The 21,773-nt window shown below is 43.7% G+C and overlaps 1 protein-coding gene across 1 annotated transcript; it reads left to right on the plus strand.

Moving 5' to 3' along the window:
• Positions 1 to 1,474: 1,474 nt before the first annotated feature.
• Positions 1,475 to 21,363, plus strand: PPM1G (protein phosphatase, Mg2+/Mn2+ dependent 1G). Its single transcript, XM_024764530.1, has 10 exons — positions 1,475 to 1,787; positions 15,938 to 16,007; positions 16,479 to 16,564; positions 16,907 to 17,039; positions 17,723 to 18,138; positions 18,717 to 18,854; positions 19,181 to 19,415; positions 19,912 to 20,041; positions 20,334 to 20,436; positions 20,749 to 21,363. The coding sequence occupies exons 1-10, from the start codon at positions 1,668 to 1,670 to the stop codon at positions 20,953 to 20,955; spliced, it is 1,638 nt and encodes a 545-aa protein (XP_024620298.1). The 5' UTR covers positions 1,475 to 1,667; the 3' UTR covers positions 20,956 to 21,363.
• The last annotated feature ends 410 nt before the right edge of the window (positions 21,364 to 21,773 follow it).

Raw genomic sequence — 21,773 nt, forward strand, 5'->3', positions numbered from 1 at the left:
TGTTACGGGCTCTGCCAATTTTTGTCATTCAGAGTCAAAACCTTGGTGATATTCATTCATTCAACAAGCATTTAAATACTATTGAGCACAGATAAGAATTGTGCTAGGGATGCTGGGGTATACAACAGTAAGTTTGACAGAATTTCTGACTTCCTAAAGGCTTATAGTCTGTCAGGAAAGACACACAAGTGGGGACCCAAACCATTGTAGGGATATTAGAAAAGACTTCCTGAAGGTAGTAATGATGAGGGTAGGTGGGTGAGGAGGTATGTTCCATGGGTGAAAGCATAGGAAGAGAAAGCATGGAGGAACCCAAAGACATATTGCTGAAGCACTGGGTAGCGGAAATGGAGAGGAATGGGAGAGACATGGAAGAAGCCTTTCAAGCATGAAGGGTCTGGTAAACTATGTTAAGGAATTTGGACTATCTGAAGAGTAGGAGGAAGCCATGACCTTTGTATTTTAAAAGAATTAATCTGCTTATCCTTTGAGAATTTTCCCTTTCTCTTCCACCCCCTGAATCCAATCTGTTACTAAATTCTGTCCATTTCTTATCGTCTAATTTGTTCCTTTATCTCTATTCCCATTGCCACCCACCTTAGTCTCTGCCCTTCTCGTCCCATGCTTAGATTAAGAGCCCTTTAACCAGTTAGTTTCCAGACTCTCCCTCCAATCTACACTGTACACGAAGACTAGACCAACAATCCCCAAGTGCTACACCAGGATAGCAGTGATCCAAGTCACCCATTTTGGCGCTTGCGACCATCTCTATCCTATCTAATATTACCACTTAAAATCAATTTCCAACGAGGCCAGATAGCTTCCTCAAAAACCGTCACCAAAGCAGTTTACTTTCATTCTTCACCCTGCAACCTTGTAACATTATTCCCTTCTCCCCCTGGTATAACGCATGCCTGGGGCATCCTGAGGACCTCAAGCAACAGCTCTTCCACTCTCCTTTGATTTCTTCTCGACCAGTATAGACTGGGTCACAGATCGAGGTCTTCATTTTCTTTTGTCAGAAAGACTCTCTCACATCCTACTCGCATAGGCCTCACAAAGCCTGGCCAGGGTACTTCTTGCGCTCAAAACACTAGCCAACTTTAATTGAACTGTACGGGGCGGGGTTTGAGGGAGTCTGAGGGCGCGGTGGAGAGGGAGCTGACACGCTGGAAGATGAACCGGAAGTGCCAGGTCCCGCACAAAAGAGCTTCAGACAAAACGCGAGAGGCCGCGGTAGGGGAGCGGAGGCGGGGGACAGTGGGGGACAGTTGGGGAGAGATACTGGCGAGGAACAACCTCCCAGTCTGCCCCAAGGAGGCCGCGGCCGTTGGTGGGCGTGGCCGCGCCAATCTCGCGGGAGGGCGGTTGGGCGGGCCGTTGTCCCCGCGGGCGGGGCGAGTTGCTAAGGAAATGACTGCCCGCAGCGCCGCGCCGCGCCGCGCCGGCCGGGCGGGGTTTGAAGCGGCGCCGTTTCCGCTTCCGCTCCCTCTCTGCTCCGGTCCCGTTACCGCCACCTGGGCCGCCTCGCGCCTTTCACCGGCACCTTGCGTCGGCCGCGCAGCCGGGCCCACTCCTGCCACACGCGCACCCGGGGCTCCGGCTCCGGCGCCGGCACGGGTCGCGCTCCGTTCGCCTGCCCCTGAGGCCGCCGGTCAGCCGCCGCCATGGGTGCCTACCTCTCCCAGCCCAACACGGTGAAGTGCTCTGGGGACGGGGTTGGCGCCTCGCGGCTGCCGCTGCCCTACGGCTTCTCCGCCATGCAAGGCTGGCGCGTCTCCATGGAGGTGAGGCGGGAGGGGCCCATAGGCTGACGGCTGTAGGGCGGGAACCTGACGGAGAAAGGGAGCCGGGGGGGATGGGGTCATCCCCGGGGAAGGGTCCGAATCGAGAGCCTGTGACCGCAGCGGCAAATTGGGGGGCGACAGCGAGAGCGGGGCCGGGGCCGAGAGGGAGCTGCCGGTGCTAGGAGACCGTGTGACGGTGGCCAGCTTGGCGGCGAGGGCTCGGCCATGTGGGGAGAGGCACCTTCCGCCCACTGACCGACCTCCCCGTGCCTTCGCTCCATCCTCTCGTGACAAACTAGCCCTCCAGGCTCGTAAACGGTGTGAGGTTTAATGTGGGAGTAAAGATGAAGAGAGGGATTATTTATCCATTGACTTTTGCTAGAGAGAGGCGGATAGATGTGAATGACTGTACTTAAAAAAAAAAAAAAGCGATGTGTGAGGCGTCTTTGGACGAGTAGTTTGACAGGAAAGGAAGCCACGCAAATAGTCCGCTTCAAAATCTTAATACCTGGATGCCTGGCCCTGGGCACCACATGTTAATTTCAGAGGTTTGACTTGACCTCCAAGAATTGTCACTCATTTGTATTCTTTCAGGGCCTTTCTTGGCCTTTGGAAGCCTTGAACTGTGTCAGTCACTATAATTTCCTTTAAAATTATGCCTGATGTTTTTTTCTCACTCGGAATTTCTCTAAAACTTAATAATTGTCATTTTGCCTGTGCTTGTTGTAGCTTATAGTTTCCTTGATTTTCAATCATTTCATCAACTTTTTTTTTCTTATCCTACAGAGAACTGATTTTTCTTTTATAGAAAAATTTACTATCGATAAAAGGGAAAAATGGAAAAATTCTGGATAAAAAGGAGTAGTGTTGGGCAAATGGGTGTGAAACTACAAAGGAGAACAGAGAAAACTATGGTAGGAGGGAAAGGAAGAAAGACATGTGTAAGACGTGTTTTTGTGAAGAGTTTTGTGAGGTTTAGACAGAGGAGCCAGGGAAATGCGCTAATTATGTCTGGGATCGAAGGTTTATCCACTTACTAGGTGGGCTTCAGGTAACAGCCAAAAGTCTCCCTTGGGAATTTCATCAAATCCCTCACTCCTCCCTGTGGTTAGCTCTGGAATGACAGTATAAACTTAAATGGTTTGTTCTCAGACTCACATTTTATACCCACGGCAAACTTTATCATCTGCTTAAAATCTCAGGAATGGAGAGGATCCTATATAGTTCATCTCACCACATTTTACAGCTCAAAAACCGACGCCCAGAGAGATTAGGTTATTTGTGCCTTGGTGGAAAGAATCTGTAGGATGAAAATTGTTCAAGACCTATACTACACAGTGTTCTCATCTGTGTCAACAGATTTCTCTGTGGTGCACAGTATTGAGTTTACTGGGTGCTTGGTAAATGTAATTGTCTGGCTGGTAGAAATATCTGGATGTCGCTTCATTGTCAGTCTGGGGTTTGGGTTAGCTGGTAATTTGGAGGTTCCAGTTCTATGGCATTTTCTGTTAATATTGTAAGATTTGAGGTGACTATCTCATGTCACAGTAAGGCTTTTCCTTTGGGTTTCTTATTCCATATTTTCCACTTTCCTCTCTGCTGTGGTTGTTCCACTTCTTTGTTACTCTTTCTAGGTTTCTTTATGAATTGAGTTGCTTGGATAATCAGTTTTCCAAGTCTTTTGCCCAGTGATTCTGTACTGTTTGCTTCTTCTCTGCAGGGCATTTCCCTTTATTTTTGGTTTCTCCTCTGGTAATTAGAACATAACTGTTTTCATCAGGGGCTGTTTGGTTTGTAGAGATCTTGCTAGACTATTCCTTAGATCCAATCTTCCTCCTGAGAGATAACCACTTAGGGTTTTAAAATCTTATTACGCGATTTCTGAATTTCCCTTTGTTTGAATAGTTAAGTAGACCCAATCAAATCTTCTTGAAGTCCTGTTTGGGATCCTGTTCTGCTGCATTGATACTTTTGCTTCTGGCTTTGTTTCCTTTCTCCCTGAAGTGTAACATAGTTTCTTTGCTATGGCAAGAAAAGAACTGACTTCTAGCCTCTTGAGTGAATCTTACCTTTTCAGAAAGTGTACTCCTGTCCCTCTTAACCTTTAGGGCTGAATTTCACCAGTTTATTAATTCTATTGACCTTATTTGCCTGGTCCTAATGATTTAGTTGAGGTAAGTTTATCACACCCATACACATTATAAAGGTTACTGAAATCCTGACTGATGTATAGTCAGCCTTAGAGAGTACCGTTTTATCCCTTCTCTTGAGGCAAGAATGGCAACTATCAATAGCTGGCATTTTATACTTTCTGCCTCTCTCCAGCCCCTCTTGCTGTGGAACCAGGGTGTTTTGAGGAGGGGTAATCAAAATACCACAGTTGATGTTCCCTTCCCTTCTTCCTTCTCCATGGTTTGGAGGGACCCTCAAGCTGGTTGAGGTATGTATTTTGGGGGTTAACAGGTAGGTTGTGGAAGGGTGCCTGAGAAATATATATGGAAAGGCTCTGAGTTTCTAATGTCTAATGAGAAGTCCAATCTGAAAACAGTTTTAGTTGATGTAGTCTCAAAGAGACTAGAGTACTTTTAGTTTTTGGTTATGAGGTTCTCTGGAAGTGACAAAATTGCTTCCTGTGGGGAATTAGGATATCTATATCTATATATCTCTATATATATCTTATATTTGTCCCTTTTAAAGGCAGCATCAATACCTAGAGTATAAATTTGAGTAGGCTAGCTGTTTATTGCCATATAGAAGCTGGCTTATTAGTGATCACAGAGGGTCATCTAGAATTGACTATAGATAAATGTTGAGCAGAAAGTTCTTAAAGGTACATGCATGACAGTTTAAATCATTATATTAATAGGGGAAATATAAAATGAGATACCACAAGCATGCTGTGGGATTCCACTTGAGAGAGGGCATCTGAGGCTGAAGAGCATTTATTGTTTGTACCTCAGATTAGTGTCTCATCTGTAGCTTAAAGCACTTTTTACTTACTGAACCAGATCAGAATTCCTTTGTCTAGGATACAGTTAAGCAGCTTTCATAAAAGGGCATTCTTTTTGATCAGCATGCAGTTCCTATTCTTTACAATTCAAAATTAGCATGAAATGATATCGAATGTATGTCCATTAATATAGAGAAATTATTTTCTACTATACTATTCCTTTATAAGTTTTCAAGCAACTGTAAGTTACAGTCAGAACTTATTTCTCAAGATTTCAAGAATATTTTACATTATTTCTTCTGCCCAATCCCCTGGCAGTTAATACTGCTTCTGAACCCCTGACCCTCTATTGGGTTACCATCTTGGAATTATACTTTGAGAGGTAAGGGCTTGAATTTGAGTGTAGAAATTTTGACAGATCTGATCAGTAGTTCTTGCCACTGTTAGCTGCCATTAAAATTGTGCTGTCTGGAAGCACAAATCTTTAGAACTGAAAGCATCACTGATGTTTAATGACACTGTAAACTGAGTACCAGTTCCAGTGGAGTTGTTTTCTGTCTCCCTCTAAGTCTAGTTCAGAGATGGAGTGTGTCAACTTTTAATCATGCATAGTACTTGAAAATGTATATACAGGTCCCTTTTAAAACAACTGTATCGAGATATAATTCAGGTACCATATCCATTTAAAGTGTACATTTCAATAGTTAATATACTCACAGAGTTGTGCAGCCATCACCACTATTAATTTTAGAACATTTTCATCACCCGAAAAAGAAATCTTGTAGCCATTATTAGTCACTCCCTATCCCCCCTCCTCTAATGCCTGGCAACCACTAATTTACATTATGGATTTGTTTATTCTGAACATTTCATATAAATATGTCACCTTTTATGTCTGGTTGCTTTTTACTAAACAATATACATATATTTTTAATTAATTAATTTATTTTTGGCTGCGTTGGGTCTTCGTTGCCGGCTTTCTCTAGTTGTGGTGAGCTGGGGCTGCTCTTCACTGCAGTGCGCAGGATTCTCATTGCAGTGGCTTCTCTTGTTGCGGAGCACGGACTCTAGGCACGCGGGCTTCAGTAGTTGTGGCGTGCAGGCTCAATAGTTGTGGCTCGCAGGCTCTAGAGCACAGGCTCAGTAGTTGTGGCACATGGACCTAGTTGCTCCGTGGCATGTGGGATCTTCCAGGACCAGGGCTCAAACCCATGTCCTCCGCATTGACAGGCAGATTCTTAACCACTGCACCGCCAGGGAAGCCCCTAAACAACATTTTTTTTTTTTTTCTAAACAACATTTTTAAGGGTCATCCAGGTTGTATCATGAATCAATCAGTACGTCATTCCTTTTTATGGCTGAATAATCTTCCATTGTATGCACATTTTGTTTATTCCTCCATCAGTTGATGGTGGTTTGGATTTCCACCTTTTGGCTATTATGAATAATGGTGCTATGAATATTCATGTTCAAATTTTTGTGTGGAAATAAGTTTTATTTCTCTTGAGTATATTCCTAGGAGTAGAATTGCTGGGTCATATAGTAACTCCACGTTTAACATTTTGAGGAACTGCCTGTTTTCCAAAGTGGTTGCGCCATTTTGCATTTCTACCAGCAGTATATGAGGGTGTCAGTTTCTCTACCTCCTCCCTACACCTGTTATCGTTTTTTTTTTTTTCCTCCAATTATAGCCATTCTGGTGGGTGTGAAATGATGTTTCATTGTGGTTTTGCTTGTATTTCCGTGGTGGCTAATGATATTTGAGCATTTTTCCTTGTGTTTATTGGCCATTTCTGTATCCTTGGAGAAATGGCTGTTCAGATCCTTCGTCCTTTTGTTTGTTTGTTTTTTTCTTTTGGCCATGCCGAGCAGCATGTGGGCATGTGGGATCTTAGTTCCCCAACCAGGGATCGAACCCGTGCTACCCTGCAGTAGAAGTGCAGAGTCTTAACCACTGGACTGCCAGGGAAGCCCCTGTTGGTGTCCTTTGAAGCACAAAAGTTATTAATTTTGATGAAGTCCAGTTTATCTGTTAAGAGTTTCATAGTTTTGGCTCTTACATTTAGGTCTTTTGAGTTAATTTTTGTGTATGGTGTAAAGAAGGGGTCCAAGTTCAAACTTTTACATCTGGATATGTGTTTGTCCCAGTGTTGTTTGTTTTTGTTTTTTGTTTTTTTAGGTATTTATTTATTTATTTGGCTGCATCGAGTCTTAGTTACGGCACGCAGGATCTTCGTTGCAGCGTGTGGGCTTCTCTTTAGTTGTAGCGCATGGGCTCTAGAGTGCGAGGGCGTTGCAGCTCAGGGCTTAGTTGCCCCGCGGCATGTGGGATCTTAGTTCCCTGACCAGGGATCGAACCTGCATCCCCTTCATTGGAAGGCAGATTCGTAACCACTGAACCACCAGGGAAGTCCCCATCATTTGCTAAGAAGCGTATTCTTTTCCCTTTCTGAATTATCTTGGCATCATTGTTTAAGATCAATTGACCATAAATATGAGGGTTTATTTCTGGACTCTTAATTCCATTCCATTGATATATGGTACCACACTGTCTTGGTTACTATAGCTTTGTGGTTTTGAAGTTGGGAAGTACGAGTCTTCCAGCTTTGTTCCTTTTCTTGTTTCTTCTTTCCTGGGTCCCTCGAATTTCCATATGAACTTTAGGATCAGCTTGTCAGTTTCAGTACAAAAGGCATCTGGGATTTTGATAGGAATTGTTCTGAATTTGTAGATGTATTGATGAGTATTGCTATCTTAATGATATTAAGTCTATAGTTTTCTTGTGATGTCTGTCTGGCTTTGGTATCAGGATAATACTGGCCTCATAGAATGAGTTGGGAAGTGTCACCCCGTCTTCTGTATTTTGGAAGAGTTTGTGAAGAATTGCTATTAATTAGTCTTTAAATATTTGGTAGAACTCACCAGTGATGCCATCTGAGACTGGGCTTTTCTTTGTAGGAAGGAAGTTTGTTTGCTAAAATACACATAACATAAAACTTACCATCTTAACCATTTAAAATGTACAGTTCAGTAGCGTTAAGTAGATTCACATTGTTGTGCAACCAGTCTCCAGAATTCTTTTCATCTTGCAAAACTGAAACTCTATACCCATTAAACCACTCCCCATTCCCCCTTCCCCCAGCCCCTGACAACCACTGTTCTACTTTCTGTCTCTATGAATTTGACTACTCTGGGTACCTCATATAAAGACAGATTTGTCTTTATGACTGGCTTATTTCACATAGCATAATGTCCTCAACGTTCATCCATGTTATAGCATGTGTCAGAATTTCCTTTCTTTTTAAGGCTTAATGATGTTCCTTTGTATGTATATATCACATTTTGTTTATCCATTCATCTGTTGATGAACACATGGGTTCTTCTACTTTTTGGCTCTTTTGAACAAAGCTGCTATGAACATGGGTGTGTAAATATCTCTTTGAGACCCTAATGGGAAGCTTAAGATCAAGGTGTCTGGAGAGGGCCCACTTCTTGGTTCATAGTGGCTGTGTTTTAGCTGTGTCCTCACAAGGCAGAGGACCTCTCTGGGGTCTTTTATAAGGGTACTAATTTCATTCATGAGGGCTCCTCCCTCATGACTTAATTACCTCCCAAAGCCCCTACCTCCAAATACCATCACTTTGGCCATGAAGTTTCAACATAGGAATGTTAGGGAGACACAAAACATTCAGTCTATAGCACAGTGGTAATACATGCATATAATTTTAAAAGTCAGACAGTAATACATGACTTTTTAAAACCAAAAATGTAGTTCCCTTTCCAACCACCTTCAAAAGTTTTACCTTGAATTGCAAAGATTTAGATAAATTTAAGTATCATAAACCTAAATGATTGATCAAGTGACACAGGAGCCTTTGCGGATGTATTTGTAACTTTAGGAAATTGACATCAGGAAAGATAACCAGGTCTTTATTAATAGCAGATCCACTGGTGTCTAGAAGGTCAGAAGGGGCTGTGTGATATATAATTTAGTAAAGCAAGACATAAGAGCCCTCATTCAGGTGATCTGTGTATTCTGCATCATTTCTTTCGTACCACCTCAGTGGTTATTGTGTTATGATACAACTTTAGGTTTTGGGTAGTAAATGAAGAAGGAGGTATCCCTAAGATATTTGTTCTGAGGCAGCTGGGAACTCACCATCATAAGTAAACATCCTGCTGTGTTACAGAACATACTGTTAGGCCCTAGCGCTGTAAAGAAATTTAAGACAGTCTGTTTTCATGCTGTTTTGGACCTAGGACTCCCTTTTCCCCTATGGAATGTTGGATAACAATACAAGATAGCATATGCTGAATGCCAAATTATTGGTAGAAGCAATAAATATTAAAAGAGTTCAGGTGGGGAATGATCACAGAGTATTGGTGTGATGAAGAAAGATCTCTTGGAGGTGGTGAGACTAACTGGACCTTTAGGAAAGAGTATAAATGGTAACAAATGGGGAGGAGGAAAGTGGGAGAAGAAAAGTATTAGACGAAAGGATAGGAGGAAAGACTGAAGCAGGCATGCTTACTACTTTGCTGGGGTAGGGTGTTCAGTATCAAGAGTGTCAAGAGTAGTTTCTTTTGGGGAATGGTATGAGTTAAGGAGGTTAGGTTATGGAGATGGATAGGAATGATTACTGAGTGCCTTAAATTGCCAGTAACTTGTATGGAATTAATCTAATGCAGTAGAGTCCATTGAAGGGCCTAGCAATAAAATGTTATATTAGGGAGATTAATCTGGCAGCTGGATGTATGTAGGCTGAATTACAGGAGGCAGAGAGTAGAGACAGGAGAGGAGTTAAAATACCATTAAGAATAAAGTAATCCAGGATCACAGTTATGAGGGAAAAGTCAGCAGGACTCAGTAATAGTTGGTGGAAGACAGCCAGGAAGTCAAGGAGGACTGATACTAGGTGTTGCTAGGAGAGTTAAGATTCCATTGACAGAAATAAGACATGTAGGGGAAGCTCTGATTTTTTTGGAGACTGCTAAGTTCCTGTTTACATATATTAAGCTTGAGGTGGAGAAGGGATATCCTGTAGAAACAGGCAATTGGAGGTATAGAACTACAGTTCTTCACAGAACCCAAGAGAACTTTTGAGAAAGCTGACATGGTTTGTACTATTTAATTACATACAGCCGTTGGGGAGAGTGAAGCCTGCAAAATGGCTATTTGGATTGCTGTTATATTGACTGCCTGCTTCGTGAAGTATGATCTTGAAGGAGAAGGGTTTGAGTTTAAGAGGAAGTGTTAATCTAGAAAGAGAGGAGAGGGACTTCCCTGGTGGTGCAGTGGTTAAGAACCCTCCTGCCAATGCAGGGGACACAGGGTCAAACCCTGAGCCGGGAAGATCCCACGTGCTGCAGAGCAGCTAAGCCCGTGTGCCACAACTACTGATCCTGCACTCTAGAGCTCGTGAGCCACAACTACTGAGCCCACGTGCCACAGCTACTGAAGCCTGCACACATAGAGCCAGTGCTCCGCAGCAAGAGAAGCCACCGCAGTGAGAAGCCCACTCCACACAATTGGAGAAAGCCTGCGCACAGCAACGAAGACCTAACGTAGCCAAAAATAAATAAATTTATTTTAAAAAAGAGGAGAAATATTGCTTCTGAGGCAGAAGTGAAGGAGATGTTAGATACAACTATGGAGAAATTTTGAGTTAGAATAGGGAAGATGAGGTAGATCTTGAAATAAGACCTTGATCTAAGTAAAGTAAGAGGTTAGCTCATCTGCTGTGAGTGAAAGGAAAATAACATTGAGAGCTTGAATAATGTGGGAAAGGTTTGTGACTGACTGTGGTTAATATATTTAAGAGTCAATGCAGAATAGAGAAAAAAGTGCTAAATGGAAGTAGTCACCACAATCAACATGATTTCATGACATTTTATGACTAGCGATACTTAGTGGCTCTGATTCAAGTGTGAAGAAAGCATTTGGTCGGGTTATAACAAGGTTGGATGAGTTTTTCTAGATTGCTAAGAGACAGAGTTGAAATATGCAGTACTTAGCTCTGACTCAGAAAAGGACAGAGACAGACAAAGGTAAAGGTATGTAAGCTATGATTGAAGATATAAGGGGGAAATTGAAGTGCTTAGAGAAGGTAGAGCAGTTCCAAGTGATACAGATCCAAAACCTCACCAAGAAGTTGAGGAGAAGGTAATGTGGAGTGGTTTTAGGAACTGAGACCTCAAGGCATAAGATGAGCCTTTATTGTGGGCATTCCTCTTTGAGAAAAAGGATAGAGAAGACAAATGTGAACCAGGTACTGAATTTCAGAGCAGAATATATATACTTATATATTATGTTCCAGTTTACAAAGAAGTTTTACATCATCATCATGATAGTCCTGTGATGATATGAGTAATGTAGATATTCTTATTCCATACTATAGAGGGTAAAATTGAGGCACACCAATAGATAGCTGACCAGAGATCACACAGTATATGGTAGCTTGGCAGCTTAAGGACAATCATAGGTTTCTTTTGTTGTGGTCATTATTCAGAATGGAATGATATGGCTAATAAAAATAAAAATCTTGAAAAGTAGGATATAATTATTACTCAGATTTCACCCTCCACTAAGTTTGATGTGTGATCTTACAGACTTCTGACATATACATAGATACCTAATATTTTGCTTTTATCACAATATATTGTGAACTCATTTCTAAATGAATACATATTGATCATTTCTGACAGCTGCATATATTCCATTGGAGGGATGTACTGTTTGTAATCTAATCTATTCATGGAAATTTAGATGGTTATAATTGTTTTTTATTATAAGTAATGCTGAAATGAACATTCTTCCTATCTTCGTTTCCTTGTGTCAGTAGTCCCATAAAATAAACTTTTAGAAGTCAAATTACTAGATCAAAAGACATGCACATTGTGGTACATATTACCAAATTGCCCTCCAGGAAAACTAGTAATTTATATTCCTGTTTGATCAGAGTACATGAGAATGTGTTTTTATCTTCACTCTTATTATTACTGGATACTATTCATCTTTTTCATCATTCTAATTTGCACAAAAGGATAATTCCTTGTTTTTTTAATGTTCATTTCTTTGATTACTATTGAGGTTAAATATTTTTTCCTGTGTTCAGTGTTGCTAGATCTGCTTCAAAGTCACATGATCTTATGAGGAACAGATGAGAAGTCAAAAAGATTTTTTTAAATAAAGGTGTGGGTTCAAAAGAGATAGTACACCAACCTAAATGTCCATCAACAGATGAATGGATAAAGAAGATGGTGACACATATTTACAGTGGAATATTACTCAGCCATAAAAAGAAACGAAATTGAGTTATTTGTAGTGAGGTGTATGGACCTAGAGTCTGTCTTACAGAGTGAAGTAAGTCAGAAAGAGAAAAACAAATACTGTATGCTAATGCATATATATGGAATCTAAAACAAAACAAAAAAACGGTACTGATGAACCTAGTTACAGGGCAGGAATAAAGAGGTAGACATAGAGGATGGACTTGGGAACATGGGGTGGGAGGGGGAAGCTGGGGCGAAGTGAGAGTAGCATCGACATATATACACTACCGAATGTAAAATAGTTGGCTGGTGGGAAGCAGCAGCATAGCAAAGGGGGATTGGCTCCGTGCTTTGCGATGACCTAGAGGGGTGGGATAGGGAGGATGGGAGGGAGATGCAAGAGAGAGGGGATATGGGGACATGTGTATGCATATGGCTGATTCACTTTGTTGTGCAACAGAAACTTAACACAGTATTGTGAAGTAATTATACTCCAATAAAGATCTATTTTTTAAAAAAAGATGATACAGCTGTGATTTAGAGTACGTTGCAGGACAGAGAAAGACCAGTTGATTCTCTTGTTCCACTGGGAAGCAGTGGACAGGAAGAGTGCTCCTCTCACATCTACCAAAAAAGTGAAATTAGTTGGACCAGCCTCTCAAATTTTAGCATATATTGAGTCTTTTTAAAAAGACATTTCATTTACTTTTGAAAAAGCTAAACATTCCCATGGTTAAGTCTTGCTCCCATCAGTCTGTCTGCACCCTCATGCCCTCCCACAGTTTACTTTTATTAGTTTTCTGTGTGTCCTTGTAGTATTAAAGTATGAGAAGGCAAATGTCTATTTCTGTGCTCCCTCCTATACAGAAAGCAGCTTACTAAATATATCATTATGCACTTTGTTTTATTTAACAAAATATCTTGGAGATCTTCCATGGATTTTTTTTGTTTGTGTTTTGTTTTTTGTTTTTTTTAAGGAAAGCAATATTTGTGGATCTCCAATATTCACTAAAATGATTTTAATGTAATGTTACTTATATGTGTACAAACATAGAACTGGACATAAATTACATGCCAACAAACCAAACTACAAAATCAACAGAATTAAAATCAACATAAATGTGACACAACTGTTTTGCTGAAACTGATCAGACACTCACAGCATGACCAAGGTAGTGACGGCTGAGGTACAGTTTCTTATGAGTTTGGCATACCTGTGCTATACTGTGTCCCATGCCGATTCTCTCACTGCTTTTGTCATCCAACCCGTCCCTTCTCACTTTTTCTTTATTTCATAGCATTACCATCTTTCTATGTGAATTATGCTATCATTCTCTATGATTTACCTATTTATTGTGTTTGTTGTCTATATCCCTCACTAGAATATAAGTGTTTTATGAAGTGTGGGTCTTTATTTTGTTCACTGATATATCCTGAGCACCCAGAACACATACTAGCACATAATGGATACTCAGATATTTGATGAATGAATGAATGAACAAATGAATTCTTAGGCACATTAAAGTCTGAGGACCACTGTAGAGGATGCTGTGGTAAAAGACAATCATAAAAGGCAAGAAAGTGCTAAGATGTTGGTGATAGGAGAGGAAGGCCCAGTAAGATAAACCCTGGTCTAGAGAGATGGGAGGTCAGTGTGGCTGGTGGTAGAGTGGTTGGAAGAGGGAGAGATGAAGAAGATGACCTTTGGTGTGTGGTGTTCTTCTAGATCCTGGGGATGAGGCTAAGAGGCAGTTGTGTCAATGACCATAGATAAGCCATCAGAGGCCTTCTGTGGACGCCCATTAGCTTCTGGGACACTTTCTCCTGGAGACAATCAGAGGGAAATACAAGAAAGAGTAGCTCCTTTTCAGTGCTCTCCTTCCCTACTTTAAAACCCTAAGTTTTTGGTTCTTTTGGTTTTTTTAAAGTGAGTTTTTTTTTAAATTAATTAATTAATTAATTTTTGGCTGTGTTGGGTCTTCGTTTCTGTGCGAGGGCTTTCTCTAGTTGCGGCGAGCAGGGGCCACTCTTCATCGCGGTGCACGGGCCTCTCACTGCCGCGGCCTCTCTTGTTGCAGAGCACAGGCTCCAGACGCGCAGGCTCAGTAGTTGTGGCTCACGGGCCCAGCCGCTCCGCGGCATGTGGGATTCTCCCAGACCAGGGCTCAAACCCGTGTCCCCTGCATTGGCAGGCAGACTCTCAACCACTGTGCCACCATGGAAGCCCCTTTTTTTGAAATTTATTTTTGGCTGAGTTGGGTCTTCTTTGCTGTGCATGGGCTCTCTATAGTTGCGGTGCGCGGGCTTCTCATTGCGGTGGCTCCTCTTGTTGCAGAGCACGGTCTCTAGGTGTGTGGGCTTCAGTAGTTGCGGGACACAGGCTCAGTAGTTGTGGTGCACGGGCTTAGTTGCTCCGCGGCATGTGGGATCTTCCTGGCCCAGGGATCAAACCCGTGTCCCCTGCCTTGGCAGGCGGATTCTCAGCTACTGCGCCACCAGGGAAGCCCCCTAAGTTTTATATTCTAGACTTGTATAATGAAGGAATAGTCTTATTTTAGTGACAACAGAACTACTACATTCAGGTCTCCTGACTATCAATATAATTAGAAAAATTTAAATACTAATATCTGAAAGACAAAGGAGAACTATTAACTTTACTAACTAATCAAAGTAAATAGCTAGGGGCTTCCCTGGTGGCGCAGTGGTTGAGAGTCCGCCTGCCGATGCAGGGGACACAGGGTCCTGCTGCGGTTCGGGAAGATCCCACATGCCGCGGAGCGGCTGGGCCCGTGAGCCATGGCCGCTGAGCCTGCGCTCCACAACGGGAGAGGCCACAACAGTGAGAGGCCCGCGTACCCCACACACACACAAAAAAAGTAAATAGCTAATTATATCCTTTTTGTCTATAGAGAATACCTGAAAGGAAGGTTGGGTTGTTTTCCAAGATGGGGCAGGGTAAGCGGCGGTACCCTTTTATCTAGGTCTGACAGTCTTGCCTGAACTTTGGCTTAGCCAGGAATATTAGTTTGGGTGGCAGTTTTATTAATAGAAGAATTTGATCAAGCCCAGCCTCCCAAATAAAATGTTCATGTAGCAGGGCCATTTCAAATTTCTCTTCAGGTGTGCTGTGCCTTCAGATTTAAATGGTATCTCAGTTCCAGCTGGGGATAGGAGATGGGATGGCTGATTTAATGGGGCATTGTAAATTCCAGTTAACAAGTACTACACACAGTGTAGTTTAATAACTATTTGTTGGAAAGATACCTTTTGTAAATATATCCTCCCCCTAGCCTTGGGGGTAACTTCTTAAATGAGTTAAACTTTAAGAGAAAAGGGGAGTAATTTGTTTAGATGGTGGTTTTGGGGGGGTGGGGAGTATTAAATGTATGTAGCTTTACCAATTTCTAGTGCTTTCACTCAGGCCGTCTTAGGATTCTCCTAGAAACTTTTTAGGTCGGTAATGCCCTCAGGTTGCTTTTTGCTATCTTCCCTAACATTTTCTTCCTTTAAGTTCACTGATTGATAGAATGGGTCTGGAAGTGACTTTGAAGATCCTTTATTCTGGTTCTTCCCATAGTTGCCACAAATCCAAAAGGGTCAGGTCTAGAGTTCCAACAGCCAAACATTCTGCCATCTGGACTGAGATCTCCTAGGCTGAGGCTGCTAGACTGCAGAGGTAGTGACCTGATTCATCTCTTTCCCTTCTTCCCTCCTTCCTTCCTTTCCTTTTTCCCCCTCCCTTCCTTTCTCCCTCCTGTGTAATATTCTTATTTATCATCCCATCTTCCTTTATTATTTCTAGGCCATGTAGGTCAGCCAGGGAAGGGTTAGTGAGATTAAGGTGTGAAGGCAATCCTTAATGACCTGAGGTGCACAAGGAAGAATACCCTTTGACCTTAAGAAATGCTGATTATGCTCTTTTTCCTAGGATGCTCACAACTGTATTCCTGAGCTGGACAGTGAGACAGCTATGTTTTCTGTCTACGATGGACATGGAGGTAACTTTAGCAGATCATATGGTAACATTCTAGGACCCCACTTCCAGGTCCTTTGTTCTTTTACTTTCCAGGGTTCTGGTCCTCAGATATAATTTCCTGCCTAGTGCTATTTTTCTCTATTCTGCCATTCATCCTTCCCAGGAGGATAGTGTATTGGTTCTTAATCTCACCAGGCCTTGTTTCAATCCAAGAAGTCTCTTCCTACATTAGTATTTATCTCTTTTTCACTGAAAACTAAGTATACAGGTGAGAAAAGACATGGGCTATATTAATATAGCCCTGAGAGAGGTGATGGTGAAATCCATTTTCTTGGTCAGAACTTCCCAAAACATTGTCTTTTAAATAGGTTTCAGTTGTGCTAAGACATTCATCTCCTCAGTCCTTGGGAATCACTCTAGAATGGTGTGCTGATATTATATCACTTTCTATGTGCGTGAAGCTATGCTCTGGGTGACTTTACCTTTGTTCTAGGGGAGGAAGTTGCCTTGTACTGTGCCAAATATCTTCCTGATATCATCAAAGATCAGAAGGCCTACAAAGAAGGCAAGCTACAGAAGGTCTGTCTTCCCACACTGTTCATTCTCCATTTCTGCAGACTTTCCCTTTTTTTCCAGTCCTTGGCTTTTCCTTTTTCATTGCCACCCAGCTTCTTCTTATTGTATTTCTTAAAGAATTCTGTACCTAAAATGAGCTTATTCCCACTTGATCCTTTTTAGAGCTACCTTATTGATTCCTAAGTCTCTAAACTGTTTTTTATTTGTCTGTGAGTGTCTCATAGCTTGGTGGATCACACTCTAATTTGCATCTCATCCTCGTGCCCAGGCTTGTGTATAGGCAGTTCATTTTGTACCCGCGTACTTCTTCCTACACTTGCCTCATACTAGTTTGATTATATTCAGGCTTTGGAAGATGCCTTCCTGGCTATCGATGCCAAACTGACCACTGAGGAAGTCATTAAGGAGCTGGCGCAGATTGCAGGGCGACCCACTGAGGATGAGGATGAAAAAGAAAAAGTAGCTGATGAAGATGATGGTGAGTGTGGCATCTTTTGTTTGAAAGGAAATCGGCATATTAAAGAACTGCTCTTTAATACATATTAGCTGTGTGTCAGTTCTGAAAGATGGCTTCCTAGGGACCTGGGAAATCCTCATGTTAAAGAATCTCCTGTACTACAGGTGGTTATGAAAAGGAGAGAGAGGATTAACCTTTGTTGAGTTCATAGTGTTGTAGTTGTAAGCATTTTTATATACATCATCTTTTGTCATTGCGATTGGGTCTTTCTGGTTCATTTTAATGTTTATGTGATCTTTTTTTTAAGACTGGAGCTGCCATTAGCCATAGCAGCCAGTCATTAAGCCTGAGCCCTAGGCCTGGACTAGTAGCATTGTGGACTTCCTGGGTCCTCAGCCAGATTAGGGTTTCCAACTTACCAATAAAAAATGAGAGGTGACAGGGAACACATATAGTAACTAGTATTCCTTTGACTAAGAAGGGAGTGCAAGACAAAGACCAAAGGAAGTCTCTGGAGGCTGATGTTACTTGAGGAAAAGGGAGCAAAGGGCTGTTCTTCTGAGATTTGATAAGTGTGAGAGGAGCCTTAGGAGTGGGAGGTGGTGGGGAAGTTGGAACTCAGGTTGCAAGGGCTGTGGAGGTAGTAAGGGACTGATTCCATGAGGAGTCTGGCATGGGGTGCTGATTTAGCCTCTCCCCTGCAGTGGACAATGAGGAGGCTGCACTGCTGCATGAAGAGGCTACCATGACTATTGAAGAGCTGCTGACACGCTACGGGCAGAACTGTCACAAGGGTGCTCCCCACAGCAAATCTGGAGCTGGGACAGGCGAGGAACCAGGGTCCCAGGGCCTCAATGGGGAGGCAGGACCTGGGGACCCATCTAGGGAAACTTCTTCAGAGGAAAATGGCCCCACAGCCAAGGCTCACACGGGCCTTTCCTCCAACTCGGAATGTGGGACTGAGGCAGGCCAAGGTGGGGAGCCTGGCACTCCCACTGGTGAGGCTGGGCCTTCCTGCTCTTCAGCCTCCGACAAGCTGCCTCGAGTTGCTAAGTCCAAGTTCTTTGAGGACAGTGAGGATGAGTCAGATGAGGCGGAGGAGGAGGAGGAAGACAGCGAGGTAAGGGCCCAGTGGGGGCAGATAGACGTTGAAGTTGTAGAGAGGGCCTGGTTGGTCGCTGTGCATAGCTTTCTACTCTTTTCTGTCTATTTTGACATCATCCCCCAACTACAGTCTAAGCTTTTTAAAAATTCATTATCTCCACCAACACAGGTACCATTAGCCCTCTTAACCTCTTCCTTTGTTGACATTATAACAAACACATCTAGTTCTGGCCTTTCAGAGTCTGTCTCCTAGAGAGAGAACAAGAAGTTGGTGGTTGTTACTTTGGATATTTGGGTTTTTCTGGGCAACTTATTTTCTGGTCATGTTGCCTGGAAGGTGCTTTTGGCTAGCAGCTCTGGCCTTGCCCGAGGTTTCCTGCTGGTGACCGCTGAACCTAGTTCAGGATATTAGTTATATCCATCCTAGTCCACTCTCCCGTCCTCCACATTTTTCTGTCATGATCATATATTTGCATCTTTCAGTGTTTTAAGGATCTATGTTCAGTCAGGGCCTCTTGGTTCTGAGCGTGAGTTGAGGGGAGGGGGCAAGGAGGTCATCTCAGTCTCAGTAGCCTGGGATTGTCCCTCTGGCAGGAATGCAGTGAGGAAGAAGATGGCTACAGCAGTGAAGAGGCAGAGAATGAGGAAGACGAGGATGACACTGAGGAGGCTGAAGAGGATGAGGAAGAAGAAGAGGAGATGATGGTGCCTGGGATGGAAGGCAAAGAGGAGGTGTGTGGGGAAAGGAGGGCAATGAGTCTGGAAAGCCAGGAGGCCAAGTGTGAATTCTCTGATTTTGATTTTGGGAGAAGTGTCCCTTCCTATCTTAGCACTGAAGTCATGGTCATGGAAGGATTTACTCTGCAAGGGGAATTAGGCCTTTCGGGTAGAATTATCTCAGAAAAGGGGGAGAGCATGCTATATCTGGAAAGATTAAAGCTGTGCTCCTCCTGTCTGTTAAAGTGCTCTTGGTGGTCCTAGTGAGATGAGAAGACATAGGGGAATGATTACAGCTGGTGTCCAGAAGCTCCCATGATGGTCCTTTTCTTCCTTTTAAGCCTGGCTCTGACAGTGGTACAACAGCAGTGGTGGCTCTGATACGAGGGAAGCAGTTGATCGTGGCCAATGCAGGAGACTCCCGCTGTGTGGTGTCTGAGGCTGGCAAAGCTTTAGACATGTCCTATGACCACAAACCGGAGGATGAAGTGGAGCTAGCACGCATCAAGAATGCTGGTGGCAAGGTCACCATGGATGGGCGAGTCAATGGTGGCCTCAACCTCTCCAGAGCCATTGGTAAGGGCCAAGAAACTATGGGAAAAACTTCTGGGGTCTTGTTCTCTGTTCCAGACTACCTATAGCAAACTTTAATCTTCATGGCCTTTTTATCTTTCCAAGTATTTTTGTATCTACTACCTATGTCCCTTAATCATCGCTATGAAATAGGTAAAATAGGTATCACTTCTAGATGATGAAAAAACAGGTTAGTGACTGACCTAAGGTTCAGCAACCCAAAGACAGTGCTGAAACCAGAAAAACTAGAACTCACTTCTCCATTCCACTAGATTATGGAACTTTGTAAAGAAGGGAAATAAATGGCAGGGTTTGACTGGCCTCAAACACAAATCTGTGTGTAGTGCTCAAACTACTTACTCATCATCCATCCATTCCACTAGATTATGGAACTTTGTAAAGAAGGGAAATAAATGGCAGGGTTTGACTGGCCTCAAACAAAAATCTGTGTGAAGTGCTCAAACTACTTACTCATCATCCATCCATTCCTTTACTTCAGGAGACCACTTCTACAAGAGAAACAAGAACTTGCCACCTGAGGAACAGATGATTTCGGCCCTTCCTGACATCAAGGTGCTGACTCTCACTGACGATCACGAATTCATGGTCATTGCCTGTGATGGCATCTGGTAAGCACTGGCGGAAAACCCTAAAATTCTCTTTTTTCCCCTGCAGCATGACTTCTAGGGCTCTGAGCTGCTTTATCTTCCTTCTAATGGCTGTAGTCAGCCCCTTTTCTCAGGCTGCTCTAGAATTAGAGCCTAGATAGGCAGCAGCTTGGTGTCAAGACCCCCAAGCCTAAGGCAAAGCTGAGAAAAATCTCTGTGGGTGTTTACGTTGGCCTGAGCCATCTGTGACCTCTATCCTCTACTCTGCCTTGCTGGGACTAAAGACGATTCTTACTGTTGTTTTTGACCCCAGGAATGTGATGAGCAGCCAGGAAGTTATAGACTTTATTCAATCGAAGATCAGTCAGCGTGATGAAAATGGGGAGCTTCGGTTATTGTCATCCATCGTGGAAGAGGTAAGTCCCAGGGTAGAGGAGAGAGGATGTCTGGTCTGTGTATCCAAGGTTTTCTCTTTTGGCCTAAGACCAGAGCCTGGGCATATCACTAATTACTGACAGATACTAAACTCTGACTAGAAAGTTTCACTTTCCCTCATTTCCCTGACTTATCCTTATGCCTCATGCACTAGCAAGTGGCCTGTTTTGTGACACCTGTTGCCTGTTCCCCTCCTTCTGCCACCCTGTCTCAGCAAGGCCAGCCCTTTGAGACTTTAGGTTGCCAGGAAGGTTTTCAAACTCTGAAGCTGAGCTACCCCATCCCTTTTGTAGCTGCTGGATCAGTGCCTGGCACCAGACACTTCTGGGGACGGTACAGGATGTGACAACATGACCTGCATCATCATTTGCTTCAAGCCCCGAAACACAGCAGCACTTCAGCCAGAGAGTGGCAAGCGGAAACTGGAGGAGGTGCTCTCTACTGAGGAGGCTGAAGAAAATGGCAACAGTGACAACAAGAAGAAGGCCAAGCGGGACTAGCAGTTGTCCAGACCCCTGCCCACCCAGACTGTTTTCTGAGCCCTCCAGACTGAGACTGAGTTTTGTCTTTTTCCTTTAGCCTTAGCAGTGGTTATGAGGTGTGCAGGGGGAGCTGGGTGGCTTTGCTCAGCCCATTCCAAAGAGGGCTCTCCCTCCACACAGCAGCCTGGGAGCCTCTGCTGTCCTCCCCAGCCGCCTCCTTGCTCCTTGGGGCTCATCACCGGTTCTGTGCCTGTGCTCTGTTGTGTTGGAGGGAAGGACTGGTGGTTCTGGTTTTTACTCTGTGAACTTTATTTAAGGACATTCTTTTTTATTGGCGGCTCCATGGCCCCCAGCCGCTTGTACCCGCTCTCTGTTGTACACTTTCAGTCAACACTTTTTCAGACTAAAGGCCAAAACCTAATCGTGCCCATGGTGTCCTTTTTTCTCTGCTGCCATCCTGTCCAGACCAGCCACCCAGGATGCCCTGGCTCCATAGTTGGCCCCCACCAGTAGCATCGACCTAGCCCCTTCCCTGTGTGTGGGTGGTGTGTGAGGTGGTGTGGGGTGTGTGTGTGGGGGGGGTGTGAGGTGGTGTGTGCGATGTGTGTGTGTGCGCGCGCACGCACCTGCCCACCTACCTGCCTGTGTGTGACGTGTGTGACTCAGGGAGAGGGGGTCGGGTATGGTAACTCCCTGAGCCGCTGGCAGCCTGGCCTGGCGTCGCGGCTCATCCTCACCCCCTCCTAGGGTGAGGAACGATTTCCTTGTTCCTCCACGGAGGGGTCGGGACCGGCCAGGCGACCCTTAAGACTAAAGCCAGGGTCACGGTTTGACCT

Source organism: Neophocaena asiaeorientalis, unplaced genomic scaffold (genome assembly GCF_003031525.2).
Source record: "Neophocaena asiaeorientalis asiaeorientalis breed wild unplaced genomic scaffold, Neophocaena_asiaeorientalis_V1.1 scaffold345, whole genome shotgun sequence".
In the NCBI taxonomy this organism is placed as follows: Eukaryota; Metazoa; Chordata; class Mammalia; order Artiodactyla; family Phocoenidae; genus Neophocaena; species Neophocaena asiaeorientalis.

What these genes read in the sequence shown, in the direction of transcription:
- PPM1G (XM_024764530.1), top strand. Translation starts at nt 1,668, where the DNA reads ATGGGTGCCTACCTCTCCCAGCCCAACACGGTGAAGTGCTCTGGGGAC. An exon ending in CAACCTCTCCAGAGCCATTG is followed by an intron (nt 19,416 to 19,911) that starts GTAAGGGCCAAG and finishes CCTTTACTTCAG; the next exon opens with GAGACCACTTCTACAAGAGA. An exon ending in TGTCATCCATCGTGGAAGAG is followed by an intron (nt 20,437 to 20,748) that starts GTAAGTCCCAGG and finishes TCCCTTTTGTAG; the next exon opens with CTGCTGGATCAGTGCCTGGC.